Raw genomic sequence first — 21,727 nt, 5'->3', positions numbered from 1 at the left:
GTCCTAGCGTGAGGCCCCAGTGTTGAGTTTCAGTGTGAGGTCCTAGCGTGAGGCCCCAGTGTTGAGTTTCAGTGTGAGGTCCTAGCGTGAGGCCCCAGTGTTGAGTTTCAGTGTGAGGTCCTAGCGTGAGGCCCCAGTATGAGGTTTCAGTGTGATGTCCCTGTATGAGGTCCTAGTGTGAGGTCCCGGTATAAGGTTTCAGTGTGAGGTTCTAGTGTGAGGCCCCAGTGTTGAGTTCCAGTGTGATGTCCTAGTGTGAGGTTCCAGGGTGAGGTCCTAGTGTGAGGTCCCGGTATAAGGTTTCAGTGTGAGGTCCTAGCGTGAGGCCCCAGTGTTGAGTTCCAGTGTGATGTCCTAGTGTGAGGTTCCAGTGTGAGGTCCTAGCGTGAGGCCCCAGTGTTGAGTTCCAATGTGAGGTCCTAGCGTGAGGCCCCAGTGTTGAGTTCCAATGTGAGGTCCTAGCGTGAGGCCCCAGTGTTGAGTTCCAGTGTGAGGTCCTAGCGTGAGGTCCCAGTGTTAAGTTCCAATGTGAGGTCCTAGCGTGAGGCCCCAGTGTTGAGTTCCAGTGTGAGGTCCTAGCGTGAGGTCCCAGTGTTGAGTTCCAGTGTGAGGCTCTAGTATGATGTCCTAGTGTGAGGTTCCAGGGTGAGGTCCTAGTGTGAGGTCCCGGTATAAGGTTTCAGTGTGAGGTTCTAGTGTGAGGCCCCAGTGTTGAGTTCCAGTGTGATGTCCTAGTGTGAGGTTCCAGTGTGAGGTCCTAGTGTGAGGTCCCAGTAAAAGCTTTCAGTGTGAGGTAATAATGTGAGGTTCCAGAGTGAGACTCCAGTATGAGGTTCTAGTGTGAGGACCCAGTCTGATGTTCCAGTGTGAGGTCCTAGTGTGAGGTTCCAATGTGAGGTTCTAGTGTGATTTCCTAGTGCCATGTCCTAATGTCATATCCCAGTGTCATGTCCTAGTGTCATGTCCCAGTGTGATATCCTAGTGTGATGTCCTGCTGTCATGTCCCAGGGTCATGTCCTGCTGTTCATGTCCCAGTGTGATATCCTAGTGTCATGTCCCAGGGTCATGTCCTACTGTCATGTCCTACTGTCATGTCCTACTGTCATGTCCAAGAGTCATGTCCCAGTATGAAGTTCCATTGTGATGTCCTAGTGTGAGATTCCTCTGGTGAAGGGGTTCGTGGTGGCGCAGTTTATACACCTTGGACGAGATGCTATAACATGACATTCCTATTGTTTCAGACACACAATATAATGTTCTTGGATACAAGCAGCCCCCGGGACGTGTCGTAGCCAGGATTATACAATGACAATGGATACTCTACGCATAATGATGACACTAGCCTTGTCATGGGTGGTGCAAGGCCAGATTCTCGTGAGGAGGCGAGATTTGACCGTCAACGTGGGACGGTCAGTGTTCCTTGAGCGAGAGGATCTGGTGTTCGTGAGGGCTAGACGCGGGGTGGACTGCCGCGTGGAGGTGGTGGATACAGACCCTATCACACAGAGAGTCGGCACGATCGAGCCCCCGGTGAGTACAGAGACGGTGTCGGGGTTTCGAGTATCGGGGTGAGACTAAAAGTTACACACACTATCAGGATATGTACAGACGTGGTTACCAAGTGCTTATGCTTCGATCAATAGAAACGTCCGCTTAGTGTTTAAATGTGTCACCATCATATCAAGATGAAGGATATAGGGGTCTGACAATTTCGTATAGCGCTCGGCAGCCATTACTGAGGACACAGTACAATACTCGTCAGACTTCAGTGTAGCAGGCAAATTCGAGCAGTTTCCATGTCCAACATTAAATGTTCAGTAACTAATGTGTTGGACAAAACTATTCCCTGTACACAATCACAAGCAGCATCCTGGGACAGGTAAATGTTGGACAAAACTATTCCCTGTACACTATCACAAGCAGCATCTTGGGACAGGTAAATGTTGGACAAAACTACTCCCTGTACACTATCACAAGCAGCATCTTGGGACAGGTAAATGTTGGACAAAACTATTCTCTGTACACTATAACAAGCAGCATCTTGGGACAGGTAAATGTTGGACAAAACTACTCCCTGTACACTATCACAAGCAGCATCTTGGGACAGGTAAATGTTAGACAAAACTATTCCCTGTACACTATAACAAGCAGCATCCTTTGACAGGTAAATTTTGGACAAAACTACTCCCTGTACACTATGACAAGCAGCATCTTGGGACAGGTAAATGTTGGACAAAACTACTCCCTGTACACTATAACAAGCAGCATCCTGGGACAGGTAAATGTTGGACAAAACTATTCTCTGTACACTATAACAAGCAGCATCTTGGGACAGGTAAATGTTGGACAAAACTACTCCCTGTACACTATCACAAGCAGCATCTTGGGACAGGTAAATGTTGGACAAAACTATTCCCTGTACACTATAACAAGCAGCATCTTGGGACAGGTAAATGTTGGACAAAACCACTCCCTGTACACTATCACAAGCAGCATCTTGGGACAGGTAAATGTTGGACAAAACTACTCTCTGTACACTATCACAAGCAGCATCCTGGGACAGGTAAATGTTGGACAAAACTACTCCCTGTACACTATAACAAGCAGCATCTTTTGACAGGTAAATGTTGGACAAAACTATTCTCTGTACACTATAACAAGCAGCATCTTGGGACAGGTAAATGTTGGACAAAACTATTCCATGTACACTATAACAAGCAGCATCTTGGGACAGGTAAATGTTGGACAAAACTATTCTCTGTACACTATAACAAGCAGCATCTTGGGACAGGTAAATGTTGGACAAAACTACTCCCTGTACACTATCATAAGCAGCATCTTGGGACAGGTAAATGTTGGACAAAACTACCCCCTGTACACTATCACAAGCAGCATCCTGGGACAGGTAAATGTTGGACAAAACTACTCCCTGTACACTATGACAAGCAGCATCTTGGGACAGGTAAATGTTGGACAAAACTACTCCCTGTACACTATGACAAGCAGCATCCTGGGACAGGTAAATGTTGGACAAAACTATTCCCTGTACACTATCACAAGCAGCATCTTGGGACAGGTAAATGTCGGACAAAACTACTCCCTGTACACTATGACAAGCAGCATCTTGGGACAGGTAAATGTTGGACAAAACTATTCCCTGTACACTATAACAAGCAGCATCCTGGGACAGGTAAATGTTGGACAAAACTATTCCCTGTACACTATCACAAGCAGCATCTTGGGACAGGTAAATGTTGGACAAAACCACTCTCTGTACACTATAACAAGCAGCATCTTGGGACAGGTAAATGTTGGACAAAACTACACCCTGTACACTATAACAAGCAGCATCGTGGGACAGGTAAATGTTGGACAAAACTACTCCCTGTACACAATGACAAGCAGCATCTTGGGACAGGTAAATGTTGGACAAAACTATTCCCTGTACACTATAACAAGCAGCATCTTGGGACAGGTAAATGTTGGACAAAACTACTCCCTGTACACTATGACAAGCAGCATCTTGGGACAGGTAAATGTTGGACAAAACTACTCCCTGTACACTATCACAAGCAGCATCTTGGGACAGGTAAATGTTGGACAAAGCTATTCCCTGTACACTATAACAAGCAGCATCTTGGGACAGGTAAATGTTGGACAAAACTACTCCCTGTACACTATCACAAGCAGCATCCTGGGACAGGTAAATGTTGAACAAAATTATTCTCTGTACACTATAACACGCAGCATCCTGGGACAGGTAAATGTTGGACAAAACTACTCCCTGTACACTATCACAAGCAGCATCTTGGGACAGGTAAATGTTAGACAAAACTATTCCTTGTACACTATAACAAGCAGCATCCTGGGACAGGTAAATTTTGGACAAAACTACTCCCTGTACACTATCACAAGCAGCATCTTGGGACAGGTAAATGTTGGACAAAACTACTCCCTGTACACTATCACAAGCAGCATCCTGGGACAGGTAAATGTTGAACAAAATTATTCTCTGTACACTATAACACGCAGCATCCTGGGACAGGTAAATGTTGGACAAAACTACTCCCTGTACACTATCACAAGCAGCATCCTGGGACAGGTAAATGTTAGACAAAACTATTCCTTGTACACTATAACAAGCAGCATCCTGGGACAGGTAAATTTTGGACAAAACTACTCCCTGTACACTATCACAAGCAGCATCTTGGGACAGGTAAATGTTGGACAAAACTACTCCCTGTACACTATATCAAGCAGCATCTTGGGACAGGTAAATTTTGGACAAAACTACTCTCTGTACACTATCACAAGCAGCATCCTGGGACAGGTAAATGTTGGACAAAACTACTCCCTGTACACTATAACAAGCAGCATCTTGGGACAGGTAAATGTTGGACAAAACTACTCTCTGTACACTATAACAAGCAGCATCTTGGGACAGGTAAATGTTGGACAAAACTACTCCCTGTACACTATCACAAGCAGCATCTTGGGACAGGTAAATGTTGGACAAAACTATTCCCTGTACACTATCACAAGCAGCATCCTGGGACAGGTAAAGTTTGGACAAAACTACTCCCTGTACACTATGACAAGCAGCATCTTGGGACAGGTAAATGTTGGACAAAACTATTCTCTGTACACTATCACAAGCAGCATCTTGGGACAGGTAAATGTTGGACAAAACTATTCTCTGTACACTATAACAAGCAGCATCTTGGGACAGGTAAATGTTGGACAAAACTATTCCCTGTACACTATAACAAGCAGCATCTTGGGACAGGTAAATGTTGGACAAAACTACTCCCTGTACACTATCACAAGCAGCATCTTGGGACAAGTAAATGTTGGACAAAACTACTCCCTGTACACTATCACAAGCAGCATCTTGGGACAGGTAATTGTTGGACAAAACTACTCTCTGTACACTATGACAAGCAGCATCTTGGAACAGGTAAATGTTAGACAAAACTACTCCCTGTACACTATGACAAGCAGCATCTTGGGACAGGTAAATGTTAGACAAAACTACTCCCTGTACACTATGACAAGCAGCATCTTGGGACAGGTAAATGTTAGACAAAACTACTCCCTGTACACTATGACAAGCAGCATCTTGGGACAGGTAAATTATATGACGTTTGGTTGTATCCCAAGTATCATGCCTGCTTAACAGGTGACAAAACACGGCTGTGACATGACAATTTGAGAATTGGGATGAATCTGTCTCAAGTATCTATGTGAGTTGGGCTGCTGCTACTGAATGGGTTGACTGACCAGTTTCAGGGGTACTCCTAGCGAGGGTATTGAATCGCAGATGTGGTGGAGGTTGGTCTAGCCGGAGAAAAAGTGGCTAGACACGACTAGAAGGCATTGCTGATGACGTGACAATAGTTCACTACGTACATAAAGTCACACGTCGCCTTTCCATACGTGTCAGAATCTAAATTTGGACGTATTTTCGAGGGTTACGTATCAGAATCTGAAGGTGGACGTATTTTCGAGGGTTTCGTGTCAGAATCTAAAGGTGGACGTATTTTCGAGGGTTACGTGTCAGAATCTAAAGGTGGACGTATTTTCGAGGGTTACGTGTCAGAATCTAAAGGTGGACGTATTTTCGAGGGTTACGTATCTGAAATCACACACAAACACACAAACACACAAACACACGCACACATATATAGTCATGCCCATGAGTATGAACGCTCGGGGTGCTTAAATGAAATGAGTATCTTCAAGCATGGCTGTACTTCTGAATGACATGTTGACATGAGCTGTATCTGTTGCGCGAAGTGGGTTACATATGTGTGTGGATCATCTGCCATGTCCAGCAAGAGAACAGCGAGAACAGATTGTAACCTGTTTACACCCTGTTTATAGTTATCTCCAGAATCCTCTCCGAACGCTTCAACTCCACCAGAGCGCCAATGTCATAAGTAGTAATAACGGGCACAGCCACATGCCTACAGACATAACAAGAAGGGGACGAGGACAGTGACTGCTGGATATCTTACAGGCATGTAGTGGATATACAGACCTAAGCAATTCTACTACTAAGCATAGATCAGCTGTAGAATTCTATGGATCAAAAGCTACTATATTGTGGTGAAAACTATGATAATCCATACCGACACTATTTTGTCAAATTTGAAAGATGAAATGACATCATTATCTTTTATGAATTTGGCATTTCTTTAATACCACAAAGTGACCAAGAACGACGACTGACCATGTTACAATGATACGTATTTTGTCGGGTTGTCTTATTCACGGAGTCTGCTTCCATCACCTGGGGTAAACAGAACGCTGACATTTTGTAACCTTAAGCGAACGACTGACTGGTGCATGCTACCCAAAAAGACGTTCAGGGGTTGCCTTGTCACTGCAGGAGCTTAGTCGAGTCCTGTCTTCTGTCTGTCGAAAACCTCCTTATCTTACTTGCCATATAAAACATTGCCTGAACTCGACCGTTCCTGACGTCGCTGCTGTCAGATACGATAGCGGACAGCGCCAGCCATGTTGAGATCAGGGTATGACTATTGGTTTCAAACCATACCAGTGATTCCATACTGGGCCATACGCATCTGTCAATTTTGATATATATCTTTCTGCAAAATGTGCAAACTTCAAGACTTTAGAGACAGCCGTATGCAGATTTGTTTCAGATCACTATCATAAACGATAAAGCTAAATTGAGAGGAACATACTCCCTTATAGGAGCTTTAAATATTGTTTACCTAGACACAGCATTGCTCTTTCACCTTTTTAATTACTCCATAGTACTGAAAAGAGAGAACATAGAAATTCATGATCGTGACCCACGGAGCAGTGGGTTGGGCGAGACATTGTTAATGCTAGATATTTGGCAATGTACAAGAGATTGACAATGTTTAGTTGACGGAGTGTCCCGACCACCGGGATAAATATGTCATCATTCACGGGGGCTGATTCCTCCTGTCATCATTTTAGTGATAAATTCCTACCCTTTCTCCTCAGTCGACTCACTTACCTATCCACCCGCCATTAATTTCTCAACTTTACCCGGATACCCCTTTTCAAAAAGGTATTTTTTCCCGAAGCATTCGCCTGTTGACTGTACCTTACAGTCTGGTCGCGTTCTTTCAACGGCTACTGTCGCGTTTTAACTGCTCATTTCTGGCCGTGCGTGATACGTGCAACAAATGAACGTGTTTACCATTAAGAGTGAAGCGATGAGAAAATACACCGTGCAAATAATTCTGTAGACGCTGTTCGTTTAAAAGACATCTTCGAGTTTGTTAAGTAATGTTTTCATTGAAAATATCTTCCACATTCCTGCAACGAGAGAATAAAACGAAGAAACGGCAGGACTTGGAAATATATTCTGCTGGATTAAAGGAAACTAAGTAGCTTGGGATACTTTTTCTCGGTCGAATGAACTTTGAAATGGTGCAATAAGTCTCATGTATCAAAGGACATACCTCACAGATCAGATTAAAGTATATCTGTGTTCAAAGCTTGTATCGTAACGAAGTACCATCTTGTGGACTCTCAGCAAGGTGAAAGTGTGACAGCTGACTAACGCTTAGTCTCTGAATATGTAATTTCGATTGTAACAAATCATTCCATTTAAACTGAAAAGGGTCCCCAGGGAAACAGTCTAGACTCGCTCCATTTAGGGCTTTAGTATTCCAGGAAGGACTTGGCTGTCGGGAAAATAATGTGGTTCAGGGACTGTGAGACAGACTACATTGCAGGGAGGGCGAGGCAACAGGGAAAATAATGTGGTTCAGGGACTGTGAGACAGACTACATTGCAGGGAGGGCGAGGCAGCAGGGAAAATAATGTGGTTCAAGGACTGTGAGACAGACTACATTGCAGGGAGGGCGAGGCAGCAGGGAAAATAATGTGGTTCAGGGACTGTGAGACAGACTACATTGCAGGGAGGGCAAGGCAGCAGGGAAAATAATGTGGTTCAGGGACTGTGAGACAGACTACATTGCAGGGAGGGCGAGGCAGCAGGGAAAATAATGTGGTTCAGACTGATTAGTGTGCCAGTAACACTATACCTCGATCAGACAGCAAGTACCACCAATAGTTCCTCATTCCTTTCCACTGGTGCTCAGCTGGAGGTCATACAGTCATTAATTTACATCAGACTCAGTGTGTTTTTGTAAAATGACACACCAGACAGATGTAACAGCAAACACGACCTGCTGTCATACTCAGTCAGGAAAGAATAACCGCCAACCTCAAAGTGTTGGAATGTGGTGGGTAGTGCTGGAACACTCAAGATGACGTCGGGATATAGTGCTGTAACACTCAAGATGACGCCGGGGCATAGTGCTGTAACACTCAAGATGACGCCGGGGCATAGTGCTGTAACACTCAAGATGACGTCGGGGTATAGTGCTGTAACACTCAGGATGACGTCGGGATATAGTGCTGTAACACTCTTGATGACGTCGGGATATAGTGCTGGAACAGTTCTGGTGATGTCGCATGACGGCACTGTTTGTAGACAAACATCTTCACGATGCATTGGCCTATACGCTGAAGTTGATTCTGTTCATCATGACAATGAGCCGCCGTGATAAAATTCAGCGGAGAACGAAGGGGATTATCCTACCTGATCCTAGCATTAGCCTTATTGTTGAAAAGTTGTCCAGGTGAACGATATTTGAGTCTTACAGATGTTTTCACTGAAATATTAATTACGTACAGACAAGTCAATTTGTGCAAGTGCACCTTGAGTTGAGGGAGCTTGAAATAATAAGTTAGGAAAACACTAGCACTGCCATGCGCCCATTTGGCGGGTTTGCAACTTGATTAAGTAAAACATATCTACATGCACAACGAACCGCCAGTTCCTCCATCTTCTTCGAGAGCCATGCCTAAGTGATTGAGTAGCGTAAGACGTTCGAGGAAAGCAGTTTTATGTTCCGTTGTATATATGGGGACCACAACCCAGCACAATGATGGTGCTAGCAGCGAGTTTGCTATTCATTTGGTCTACACTGAATACCTATAGTAATGTGGTGATATACCCTGACGGCCATGCAACAAAAGATTACGGATTCCATTCACAAGTTTGCCAAATGTGCATAAGTCGTTTAATTATTCAGCACTTTTGAATAACGAACCCACTGCTGGTTAGTGTTTCGTTATTCAGAGGTGCTGAATAATTAAACACGTCATGTACACTCGGTACACCTGTGAAAAAACTCCCAGAATTCCTCAGCCAGTAAGACACATGTTCCTTGTTCCTATACTGCGCACTGACGACCAAACTTTCAATTTACTTGACATGTGTTTGCCATTTAATTACAAAGTCTATTTAAATGCATTCCTTGTTCATTAACGTATCTGTGTCCCATGGAGGCGCCGTGGATACATCTTCCATCGTTTATCTTTTCTGCGAACGATCTAAAACATGATGTTCTGTTTTGAACGCATTTTCTGTTCACCATTCATACATTTCTGTCATGTATTTTGTTATTAATCATCCTAGCTCTTGAATACCAGGACATGCTCTAGCCTGACCCGGCTACAATCCATACCCCTTGAATCCCTGGACATGCTCTAGCCCCACCCGGCTTCAATCTATACCCCTTGAATCTCAGGATAGGTTCTAGCCGCAACTGGCTACAATCTATACCCCTTGAATCTCAGGACAGGTTCTAGCCGCAACTGGCTACAATCTATACCCCTTGAATCCCAGGATAGGTTCTAGCCGCAGCTGGCTACAATCTGTACCCCTTGAATCCCAGGACATGCTCTAGTCTCACCTGGCTACAATCTATACCCCTTGAATCCCAGGACATCCTCTAGTCTTACCTGGCTACAATCTATACCCCTTGAATCCCAGGATAGGTTCTAGCCGCAACTGGCTACAATCTATACCCCTTGAATCCCAGGACAGGTTCTATGCACCTGTCTTCTACACCTCTTTGCTGTACGACATGGAGTCTGGGATTCCAATGCTATGTCTCCGTATCTCATTATGTGAATGAGATTATTGTCTGGGTTGGTTATTTGCGGTTGTACTATTGCTGTGCGAGGCGATAAAGAAACAAACAACAAACATGTGCCATGTTATGGATGTATGAAGTGTGTTGTGGCTAGTCCGTATATACCCCTACCATGACGCATATACACCCACCATGACGCATATAGCCCCACCATGACGCATATACCCCCACCATGACGCATATACCCCCACCATGACGTGTATACCCCCACCAGGACGCATATACACCCACCATGACGCATATACCCCCACCATGACGTGTATACCCCCACCATGATGCATATACCCCCACCATGACGCATATACCCCCATCATGCCTGTCCCTCAGTCGCACATACGTATGTGTCCACCTGATAAACCGAGGTTTCACTTACTCGTTTTCTGTTTCACCTTTTCCTCAGATGTTTCTATGAACGCCAAGTGGGCTTTGTTAACACAGTAGCAGATGTCAGCTAGGTTACGTCTTCAATGGTAGTGTTTCACTTGCTTTTATGGGACTATTTCACTTCTCATGTACTTCATGTTAACCTGAGTCGAAGGCTTCCAGTCAACACAGTCGTTAGTCCTCACGGAAAACCAACACCTGTGTCAAAGGCAGGTAACAACATTTTGAGATGTCTACGTACTAGAGACATACGGGCACCTGGTCACACATACTGCAACGTAAACAGGGTCCTGTGTATCCCGGAATAGTCTCATCGTTACATAGTTCAAATTATATATGTGGTCTATGATTACTCAAAGAGAAGGAAGAAAATATGGTCAAACACTCCTTTCAACGATATCAGCGATGTCTATATGCAGGCTTTTACCAGCCATTTGAAAGACAATGCTATGACAGTAAAAGTGGAAGCAAAGTTCTTACCTAGTGTTGTATCCCCAACCCCTTCTATTGTACCCCGCCATGGAGGGTCTGTCCGCTGATTTATGACGCCAGACTGTGAGCTGGCGACACCCCAAGAGTGACGATACATAAACCTCACAGTATCGTGGTGAGAGGAACTGACTGACTGAGCCAGGAAGGACGATTGGGGCGGGTGCATAGCTTTGATGTACCTGTTTCTTACAAAACGGTCATGTAATGCATAAACAGATTTTTGTCTGTTGTCGGCATGCGTATTTCAAAAAGGATGTTAGACAAAAGAATGTATGTCCCACCACTTTGTGCTTGTGTCAACCTTGCACCTCTCATTTACGGATTGTGTGTGATGCCTATTGTGTGAGGTGCCTGTTGTGTGTGGTGCCTGTTGTGTATGATACCTGTTGTGTGTGATGCTTGTGGTGTGTGATGCCTGTTGTCTGCTGTGCCTGTTGTGTGTGATGCTTGTGGTGTGTGATGCTTGTGGTGTGTGATGCTTGTGGTGTGTTGTCTGTTGTGCCTGTTGTGTGTGGTGCCTGTTATGTGTGATACCTGTTGTGTTTGATGCTTGTGGTGTGTGATGCCTGTTATGTGATGTGGCTGTTGTGTGGGATGCCTGTTGTGTATGGTTTCTGTTGTGTGATGCCTGTTGTGTGTTGCGCCTGTGGTGTATGATGCCTGTTGTGTGTGATGCCTGTTGTGTGTTATGCCTAGTGTGTGTTCTGTCTGTTGTGTGATGACTGTGGTATGTGGTGGCTATTGTTTGTGGTGCCTATTGTGTGTGATGCTTTTTGTGTGTTATGCCTCTTCTTTGACGCCTGTACTTTGTGATGCCTGTGGTGTATGAGACCTGCTCTGTGTGATGCCTATTGTGTGTTGTGCCTGTTGTGTGTGATGCCTATCGTGTGTTATACCTGTTGTGTATGACGCCTGTGGTGTGTGATGCCTGCCCTGTGTGATGCCTGGTGTTTGTGATGACTATTGTGTGTGGTGGCTGATGTGTGTGATGCATGTTTTGCATCGGCTACAATACAACAGTTTCATACCCAGCTTCACCTGTCCCAAACTACTGCCGACAGTGAGCTGCAGCGTGATTAGCAGCTTCACCTGTCCCCATCTACTGCCGGCAGAGAGCTGCACTGTGATTAACAGCTACACCTGTCCCCATCTACTGCCGACAGTGAGCTGCAGCGTGATTAGCAGCTTCACCCTCCCCATCTACTGCCGATAGTGAGCTGCAGCGTGATTAGCAGCTTCACCTGTCCCCATCTACTGCCGACAGTGAGCTGCGGCGTGATTAGCAGCTTCACCTGTCCCCATCTACTGCCGACAGTGAGCTGCGGCGTGATTAGCAGCTTCATCTGTCCCCATCTACTGCCGGCAGTGAGCTGCGGCGTGATTAGCAGCTTCACCTGTCCAAATCTACTGCCGGCAGTGAGCTGCAGCGTGATTAGCAGCTTCACCTGTCCCCATCTACTGCCGGCAGTGAGCTGCAGCGTGATTAGCAGCTTCACCTGTCCCCATCTACTGCCGGCAGTGAGCTGCAGCGTGATTAGCAGCTTCACCTGTCTCCATCTACTGCCGACAGAGAGTTGCAGCGTGATTAGCAGTTTACCGAGCTCCCGGTGGCCGGTGGCCTGTATTACTGTAACATTTGTTACTTATTACTCGGTTACTGTATTTGTATTACAGTATTTCCTTTACCAAGATTTAATAGGGTTACTTAAAAGTGGCTGATTACATTCCGCTCTCACACGCGGCGTGACTTGTGCCTCGTTCACTGTAATATCAAACGTAGGTAAACTTGGCCTCTCGAACCATCAACTAACTACATCCCCCAGACATGCCACGGCTCACAATTTACGTAAATCTGCAAATTCAAAACACATGGTAACACCATCTGATTCGCACCTTGAAGAAATTTTGAGATTTCCTCGAGTTTTCGTTGAAGGAAGGAAAACAAAGGTTTCCTCCAGAGCTGCATGCACAGCAGCCATTCCATCCAGGGCAACCGATACGTGTACATCGTGAGCGTTACCTCAACGATGTCCTGTAACACGGACCGTTAATGCTGGCATACTCGGCTTCGTGCGGGGTGCCACCGCTGTATTCCTAGGGGAGCGGCCAGGTGTGCCGGACAAGACTAACATGAAGATACCATATCCATCAAACACTTTCTAGATCAAGTGCATTCTTGTTCTACGTAAAAACATTGAGTTGTTCACGTGCGAACACATTCTGAGTTTGTCTATAACTATATATGTGATTTGGTAGCAACGAAGCACTTGTAATACCGACCATAAATATGTAACGAATATGGGGATATATCTTTGATAATACTTTAGAATCAGCTCCACACGTTGAAATAAGATTGACTAGAGGTCTACAACGCGCACCTGCTTCCACCAAGCAGCTGACCCACGTCAGATCAGAATGGCTGAGTGGAGATTTTTCCTTGTCTCACGAAGTCCTAGCCGACTCTGTATATGCACAGTGACTTTGGTCAACCACCCAGTACTGTGGTGACAGGAAATACATGGCTGGAGGGGAAAGTATACAGACTTCAGTGTTCAGTACAGTGTTGTTTCCTTGACTTTGGTGTACAGTACAGTGTTGTTTCCTTGACTTTAGTGTACAGTACATTGGTGTTTCCTTGACTTTAGTGTACAGTACAGTAGTGTTTCCCTTACATTAGTGTACGGTACAGTGTTGTTTCATTGACTTTAGTGTTCAGTACAGTGGTGTTTCCTTGACTTTAGTGTACAGTACAGTAGTGTTTCCCTTATAGTAGTGTACAGTTAAGTGTTGTTTCCTTGACTTGTACAGTACAGTACAGTGGTGTACAGTACAGTGGTGTTTCTCTGATTCCCTTGTTGAGCATCGCACTTAGGACATTGTGTCACAATACCTGGATGAAACGATGTGTATAATACTCCCCTTTCATTGTGAGTATATACGCCTGTTATTGTGGCTGGTCCAACTTGTCAAGGAATCCTATATGTATGATAGGACTTAATGAGGGTGTGTCTTCCGTATAACTGTCCACACTCCGCCAGAGGGCAGCTCATCCTCCTGTCTGTACTGCCCTGAGGGTCCGACGTGCACAGAGATCACGGGTTGGTGAGGAGGTGACCACAGGAACCGGCCTCAGCACTCTGTCTGATCTTGCCGCCGACACCACATGTATCTAGTAACAGTCCACGGCCTTAGCCCGATTGTGAAAGGCTGAGATTAGAGGATAATGTCGTTGTGATAATCTGCTTATGTATATTATGATGGTGTTTGTTAACGTAGGTCCCCCAGAGCCGGGCGGTGCAGGGGTGGGGGTGTTTCAGGGCGTACGTGGTAGGATGAGGGGTTAATAAGCAACGGTGTACGGACAGGCAGTAGGTATTCACTGTCTAGCAAAGGTATATACTTTGACTTGTAGATTAATCTTAAATTGATAACTGTTTCGGTTCAGCAAACAATCTGAATGCAGTTGTACATTGAGCCCCTGAAGACCGCCATCTGGCAAATATAGGTGAGATCTACAACTTTATAGTGATGACCATCAACATCTGTGTGAGCGGTCTTTATTGGGGTGTATTTGTTTCAAGTTTGAAAAGCCTGTGACTTTAGTGACTTTGTGAGGTGTATTCAGTATATAATCCTTTACATAGTACCTTTATAAGGTTTCCTACTTATGAGGTATGCTGAAATTGTCCCTAGGCAGAGTTGAGTAGTATAGGGTCCGAGTGATCTACCAGCGTGTACATGACCGCAGTGGACTGACATTCCGAGTGGGACTGGTGAACACAAGGTTACAATGGAACGTGTTGACCGTACAGAACGGCGCGGTTCCCATATAGGTTCCTTTCATGTGGCTCCCTAGGGTGGAGTCAGTCACTGAAGTGCTTAGGATGTATGTAACTTTCAAACTTTCTGAGAAATCTAATTTTCAGGTCAATAGCATGCGTTATAAATACGGCTTCAGTCCCTGACTGCCATTCAGTGATGGAGAAACTACAACTGGGTGTGTGGGGCCGGAGTTCCCACTTCAAACTTCAGTGAAAGTGTTTAGAGGATGGATGGACGAGTCGACCGCTGGGCTGGGCTGTTTAACCTGGGGCAACACCAATTACCACGACTACTGAAAGCTAGAAAATTAGCACGAGTCGAATTTCATACAAATTGCATGAAAAGACCTGCCATGAAAAAAGCGAGTAAAAAGCTTAGAACCAGATGGGCTGGATAAAGGCTGCCCAACACGGAGGTCATTTACGGGTGCCATAAAGCGGGTATAGAGAAGGACTCAGCGAGCACCTGCGTGAATACAAAAGCTGGACCTGACTGACCACGGACAGAGGGTATACAACATAGCTAAATGACCCTCCCTCCTCTCGGGGGGGTGGGGGGTTGAGATGGAGGTTCATCTCTAATCTCCACGGTTCTAGGGTTAGACTTCTTCATTTGCCTCAATATAAAATGGTGTAGTTTTCAGACCGAACCTCGTTGAGTGGTTCGACTTAGAGGAAGGTAAGCCCGCGTGAAGAGGTTTTTGATAGGGAGTAAACATTGACTGACCACTGAGGACCTCGTCAATCGTCCAGGTGGGACAAGTGCATAAAGGAACGTGTGATTGTAACACTGAGGACAACCGGGGGTCGCACGCTACTGTTTCTCAATTAACACTCCTGGCGACAATTTCTTTATCAGACATCGCTGATATGGACCCCGTGGTGTGGGGAGCTGACATTAATATGGCAAACAGTGTGGCTACTTCAGACCATTGCATTTCTCTGACAGATTAACTTGGAGATACTGTATCCCGGTATCACATAGTGTTATCACATATATGCAGAACTTAATCCAAGCTGTCATGGAGTGCCCTTGCACTAGACACTAAATGTTCTAAAGATGACTTGTACACAGACAAAGCTGGTGTATTTCAACTTCACCAACCATTCAAGGTCAATAGAAGGACCAACAGCAGCATCAATGCTGTGGTTTATCAGAAAAGTCATCATCTATCAGACAGCAAATGTGTGGAAAACATGCTTTTGTCACTAGTGTTAATTTTCCAGTAATCCCTGATACTCCATACACCTTTGTCCCTCGTTCCATCTGCTTATCTTAATCGACCTTTTAAATATTTGCGCTAAACAAAGCCTCGGGCGCCAATCGGAGGTAGTAAAATGTATTAAGCAAATATTTTTTTCTGAGCAGAACATGATAAAACGTTAGTTTGGTGAGAGAACAGGCGTAGGTTACCATTAGCCGGAGCAATTACTTGACACTCTCGCTAATCCTGCCTCGCGGCCACAATCTGCGTCTCATTTCATTGGGTTGTTACGGGGCAAAACAGCAGTCGATACTGGAGAACAACGTCCTTCTTGGCTTGGCTGGGAGATCGTGGATAACTAGCCTATACTAACCACCCCCACCCCCCTCCTCCTCCTCCTATGATGTAGAGGGGCTCTCCGGACTAGATATGATGTGGAGGGGTCTCAGGAAGAGATACGATGTGGATTGGCCTCAGATCAATCTTCAAATCGAGCTTCTTCACTACCGCTTGGCCCCACAAATCACTTACCAGCATAACTGGTCGTCCGTCATTCCTCCTGTTTGTTGTGGCACATGCACAGTTTCATCCTACATCGTAAATAACTGTTGTTACTATGACAATAATATGGTTCCTGTGGCAATATTTATAGTTACGGGTGGTGCCGCTTTCCCTCTACCCGATATCCTTGAAGTGGTTGCGTGCGCACACAGACATATTGAACGTTGAACTCTGGAAGCAGAAATAGGTCTTATCTGGGACAAATCAAACTCGAATCTGTGAAAACGGCCCCCTTTCAAGTACGTGTTTGGTAATGTTATCTTCAAGATTGCCCAGAGAGGTAATCCTCGCCACAAATCACCCGCAACTAACCACATTCCTAACACGTTGAATAAACTTGACTTCTTTCTTCATATTGTTCAGAATGTTGGGACTGAATTAGCGGCGCGGGACGACAGTGGTAGGTGTGCATGAAGTACCAGGATTGGTGGGGGAGGGCAGCTCTCTCTAGCTCTCTCTAGCTCTCTCTAGCTCTCTCTCACACATTATTAAGATTTCAGTCGTGTTTCATCAGCCTTTCTTTGCTTGATTGTATGGGTTAGTGCAAAATGTGAAGAGATACTAAGTCACTTGATTGTATGGATTAGTGTAAAATGTGAAGAGATACTAAGTCACTTGATTGTATGGATTAGTGCAAAATGTGAAGAGACACTAAGTCACTTGGTTGTATGGATTAGTGCAAAATGTGAAGAGATACTAAGTCACTTGATTGTATGGATTAGTGCAAAATGTGAAGAGACACTAAGTCACTTGATTGTATGGATTAGTGCAAAATATGAAGAGACACTAAGTCACTTGATGTATGGATTAGTGCAAAATGTGAAGAGACACTAAGTCACTTGATTGTATGGATTAATGCAAAATGTGAAGATATACTAAGTCACTTGATTGTATGGATTAGTGCAAAATGTGAAGAGACACTAAGTCACTTGATTGTATGGATTAATGCAAAATGTGAAGATATACTAAGTGACTTAAATGCTTTCTCTAACCGAATCAGCCCATTTACGATTTACCCCTTTTCATTGCTGGAACAGATTTAACCGAGACGGTGTATTTGGAGGGTGTAGCTAAGCGTTTCCCTGTTGGTTTTAGAAACGTCACGCTACCTCGTGTCACTAAAGACGCTTTGATTGTTGGATTACAGTTTGACAGTAATGAGGGCACGAATCATGAATGCAAATGTTAAAATATATACTTTTTGAAACAGGTGAATTTCACTAATTATGTTACTTGGTTTAGGAAATTTCAAATTTTGGATGCTTTTTATTGGTTTGACAAGGAGACTGGGCCGTTTCTGAAAGACGTTCTGAAGTGAGATCAGAGTATTTTGATTGAGCGTGTGTAAGGTTAAGGGGGCTTTCTGTATGCATGAAGTCAGGGAGGATTTTCCGCATCGACGGGACAAAACACAGATTAATATGGACAACCTGTTTGCACGTTTGTGTAATGAGACAAACAAAATTGCACATATCTCCACATGAGATCAGTTCTATCAACCAGAAGTGTCTGGTTATCATCAGTATCAAGTCTGTGCATCATCAGTATCAAGTCTGTGTATCATCAGTATCAAGTCTGTGCATCATCAGTATCAAATCTGTGCATCATCAGTATCAAGTCTGTGTATCATCACTATCAAGTCTGTGCATCATCAGTATCAAGTCTGTGTATCATCAGTATCAAGTCTGTGTATCATCAGTATCAAGTCTGTGTATCATCAGTATCAAGTCTGTGCATCATCAGTATCAAGTCTGTGTATCATCAGTATCAAGTCTGTGCATCATCAGTATCAAGTCTGTGTATCATCAGTATCAAGTCTGTGCATCATCAGTATCAAGTCTGTGCATCATCAGTATCAAGTCTGTGCATCATCATCATGATATCACCAAGGAAGTGTAGTGACTGTACTCCGACCGTGCATAAATGTATGGAACTAGTTCTAGGCGATGTTCCCTATTGCCTACAGTCACTACATCCTCAATACTGACCAATACTGAGTATGCTGGCGTATGTATAGCTGCTGACTGGGTAGATCCACCCCTATCAGGGCCAAGTACATCAGTTCGCCGGGTACAGACCCTAGCGATAGACCGGGTACTGGAATGCCAGGCGCTGTTTGGGTTCATCTGGTCAGAAAGCCCAGTGATTTATTGGAGGGATTTAGCCAACGCTAACCACGCAGGTGCAATTCAACGTCAGCTGAAAGCGCCGCGCAATTTCTAAACAGGCCTGGTTGAGACATACCCGCTTTATTCTGGAAATCGTTTTCGATTTTGACTAAGAATGGCGTGTCCTCCCTCCACGGGTTTATTAACGGGGTGATAATGTATCAGAGAGAGTGTTTTCGTGTACGAATGAAGCCATTTGGGTCTCTTGAAAATACATTTTTCCAGGCGAGCGGTCACATTTATAGTAAATGGGTGCGCACTGAGCGTACAGCTTGCATTGGCAACTCGGCTAAATACCATCGTTTGTAGCTTTGTGACCGCCGCGCCTTGTTTCTATAACCACCGACTCACGTTATGAACGGCTCAGATCGCTTTGTATGGGGTAAAAAAGTCTAATATTTATGCGCACAGAAAAGTCGCCTTCAGTGCAATTCTATTACTGAAGACGAGAATCCTGTGGAAAGTGGGGCTGTTACCTAACAGGCAATATGTCAGGCTGAAACTACCGCCCATGTGTAAAGTCGGTAATGGCGGTGATTACCGATGGCTAACTATCACAGTGACAAAGCACACTGCGTGTCAATGTAGGAACAATTCGATGCCATTAACTATCCACTATGTGTCATTTACTATCAATCCTGCTGACTGGATAGACCGCGAGAGGGATGGTGAGGCGGTAGACGTGGATCGTTCGTGGAATTAGGCTGTTGCTACACCACCATGGATTTGTTTTAGGTGCCAACTTGACAGGGTTATCAGTGCTACACTCTGCAGGGTAAAATAGTAACTTGAACAGGTTTTACTTGACGTGTATGTACTTAGGGTGTAACCATCATCATCATCATCACTATTATAGAATAGTGCAGACCAAGACAAAGTCAGTCAAACAGAACCATGACACTGACAGCTGACAGTATGTCTTGTATACACAGACGCTCCCCCCAGTCTGACAGCTGACATTATGTCTTATATACACAGACGCTCCCCCCAGTCTGACAGCTGACATATATGTCTTGTATACACAGGCGAACCCCACAGTCTGACAGCAGCTGACAATATGTCTTGTCTACACAGACGCACTCCACAGTCTGACAGCTGACAATATGACTTGTATACACAGACGAACCCCACAGATACATCAGGCAGTCTGAGAGCTGACAATATGTCTTGTATACACTGATACAACCAACAGTCTGGCAGCTCACAATTACACAGATACACCCCGCACACTGAATACCCTAAACATGAGATCCGTCGCCCCTACACCTAGACCAGACCAGCTCATCCCAGTACACCCCAGTATCAAGTCCGTCACACACCTAGACCAGACCAGCTCATCCCAGTACACCCCAGTATCAAGTCCGTCACACACCTAGACCAGATCAGCTCATCCCAGTACACCCCAGTATCAAGTCCGTCACACACCTAGACCAGACCAGCTCATCCCAGTACACCTCAGTATCAAGTCCGTCACACACCTAGACCAGACCAGCTCATCCCAGTACACCTCAGTATCAAGTCCGTCACACACCTAGACCAGATCAGCTCATCCCAGTACACCCCAGTATCAAGTCCGTCACACACCTACACCAGACCAGCTCATCCCAGTACACCCCAGTATCAAGTCCGTCACACACCTAGACCAGATCAGCTCATCCCAGTACACCTCAGTATCAAGTCCGTCACACACCTAGACCAGACCAGCTCATCCCAGTACACCCCAGTATCAAGTCCGTCACACACCTAGACCAGACCAGCTCATCCCAGTACACCCCAGTATCAAGTCCGTCACACACCTAGACCAGACCAGCTCATCCCAGTACACCCCAGTATCACGTCCGTCACACACCTAGACCAGATCAGCCCACTCCAGTATACCCCAGAATCAAGTCCGTCACACACCTAGACCAGATCAGCTCATCCCAGTACACCCCAGTATCAAGTCCGTCACACACCTAGACCAGACCAGCTCATCCCAGTACACCTCAGTATCAAGTCCGTCACACACCTAGACCAGATCAGCTCATCCCAGTATACCCCAGTATCAAGTCCGTCACACACCTAGACCACATCAGCTCATCCCAGTATACCCCAGTATCAAGTCCGTCACACACCTAGACCAGATCAGCTCATCAGAGTACACCCCAGTATCAAGTCCGTCACACACCTACACCAGACCAGCTCATCCCAGTACACCCCAGTATCAAGTCCGTCACACACCTAGACCAGATCAGCTCATCCCAGTACACCTCAGTATCAAGTCCGTCACACACCTAGACCAGACCAGCTCATCCTAGTACACCTCAGTATCAAGTTCGTCACACACCTAGACCAGACCAGCTCATCCCAGTACACCCCAGTATCAAGTCCGTCACACACCTAGACCAGATCAGCTCATCCCAGTACACCCCAGTATCAAGTCCGTCACACACCTAGACCAGACCAGCTCATCCCAGTACACCCCAGTATCAAGTCCGTCACACACCTAGACCAGATCAGCCCACTCCAGTATACCCCAGTATCAAGTCCGTCACACACCTAGACCAGACCAGCTCATCCCAGTACACCTCAGTATCAAGTCCGTCACACACCTAGACCAGACCAGCTCATCCCAGTACACCTCAGTATCAAGTCCGTCACACACCTAGACCAGACCAGCTCATCCCAGTACACCCCAGTATCAAGTCCGTCACACACCTAGACCAGATCAGCTCATCCCAGTACACCTCAGTATCAAGTCCGTCACACACCTAGACCAGATCAGCTCATCCCAGTACACCCCAGTATCAAGTCCGTCACACACCTACACCAGACCAGCTCATCCCAGTACACCCCAGTATCAAGTCCGTCACACACCTAGACCAGACCAGCTCATCCCAGTACACCCCAGTATCAAGTCCGTCACACACCTAGACCAGACCAGCTCATCCCAGTACACCCCAGTATCATGTCCGTCACACACCTACACCAGACCAGCTCATCCCAGTACACCCCAGTATCAAGTCCGTCACACACCTAGACCAGATCAGCTCATCCCAGTACACCCCAGTATCAAGTCCGTCACACACCTACACCAGACCAGC

The 21,727-nt window shown here is 45.5% G+C and overlaps 1 protein-coding gene across 1 annotated transcript in view; it reads left to right on the top strand.

Moving 5' to 3' along the window:
• The window catches only part of LOC137290951 (FRAS1-related extracellular matrix protein 1-like), a 66,973-nt gene that overhangs the window by 3,051 nt on the left and 42,195 nt on the right, over window positions 1–21,727 (top strand). Inside the window, exon 2 of the mRNA XM_067822174.1 lies at window positions 1,242–1,530. Coding sequence (XP_067678275.1) covers window positions 1,306–1,530 — 225 coding nt within the window. The 5' untranslated portion in view covers window positions 1,242–1,305. The remainder of the gene's footprint in view (window positions 1–1,241; window positions 1,531–21,727) is intronic.

The sequence above is a fragment of the Haliotis asinina genome, chromosome 7 (assembly GCF_037392515.1).
Source record: "Haliotis asinina isolate JCU_RB_2024 chromosome 7, JCU_Hal_asi_v2, whole genome shotgun sequence".
Classification (NCBI taxonomy): Eukaryota; Metazoa; Mollusca; class Gastropoda; order Lepetellida; family Haliotidae; genus Haliotis; species Haliotis asinina.
The sequence above is the reverse complement of the archived record's forward strand: the minus strand, read 5'-3'. Positions and strand labels throughout refer to the sequence as shown.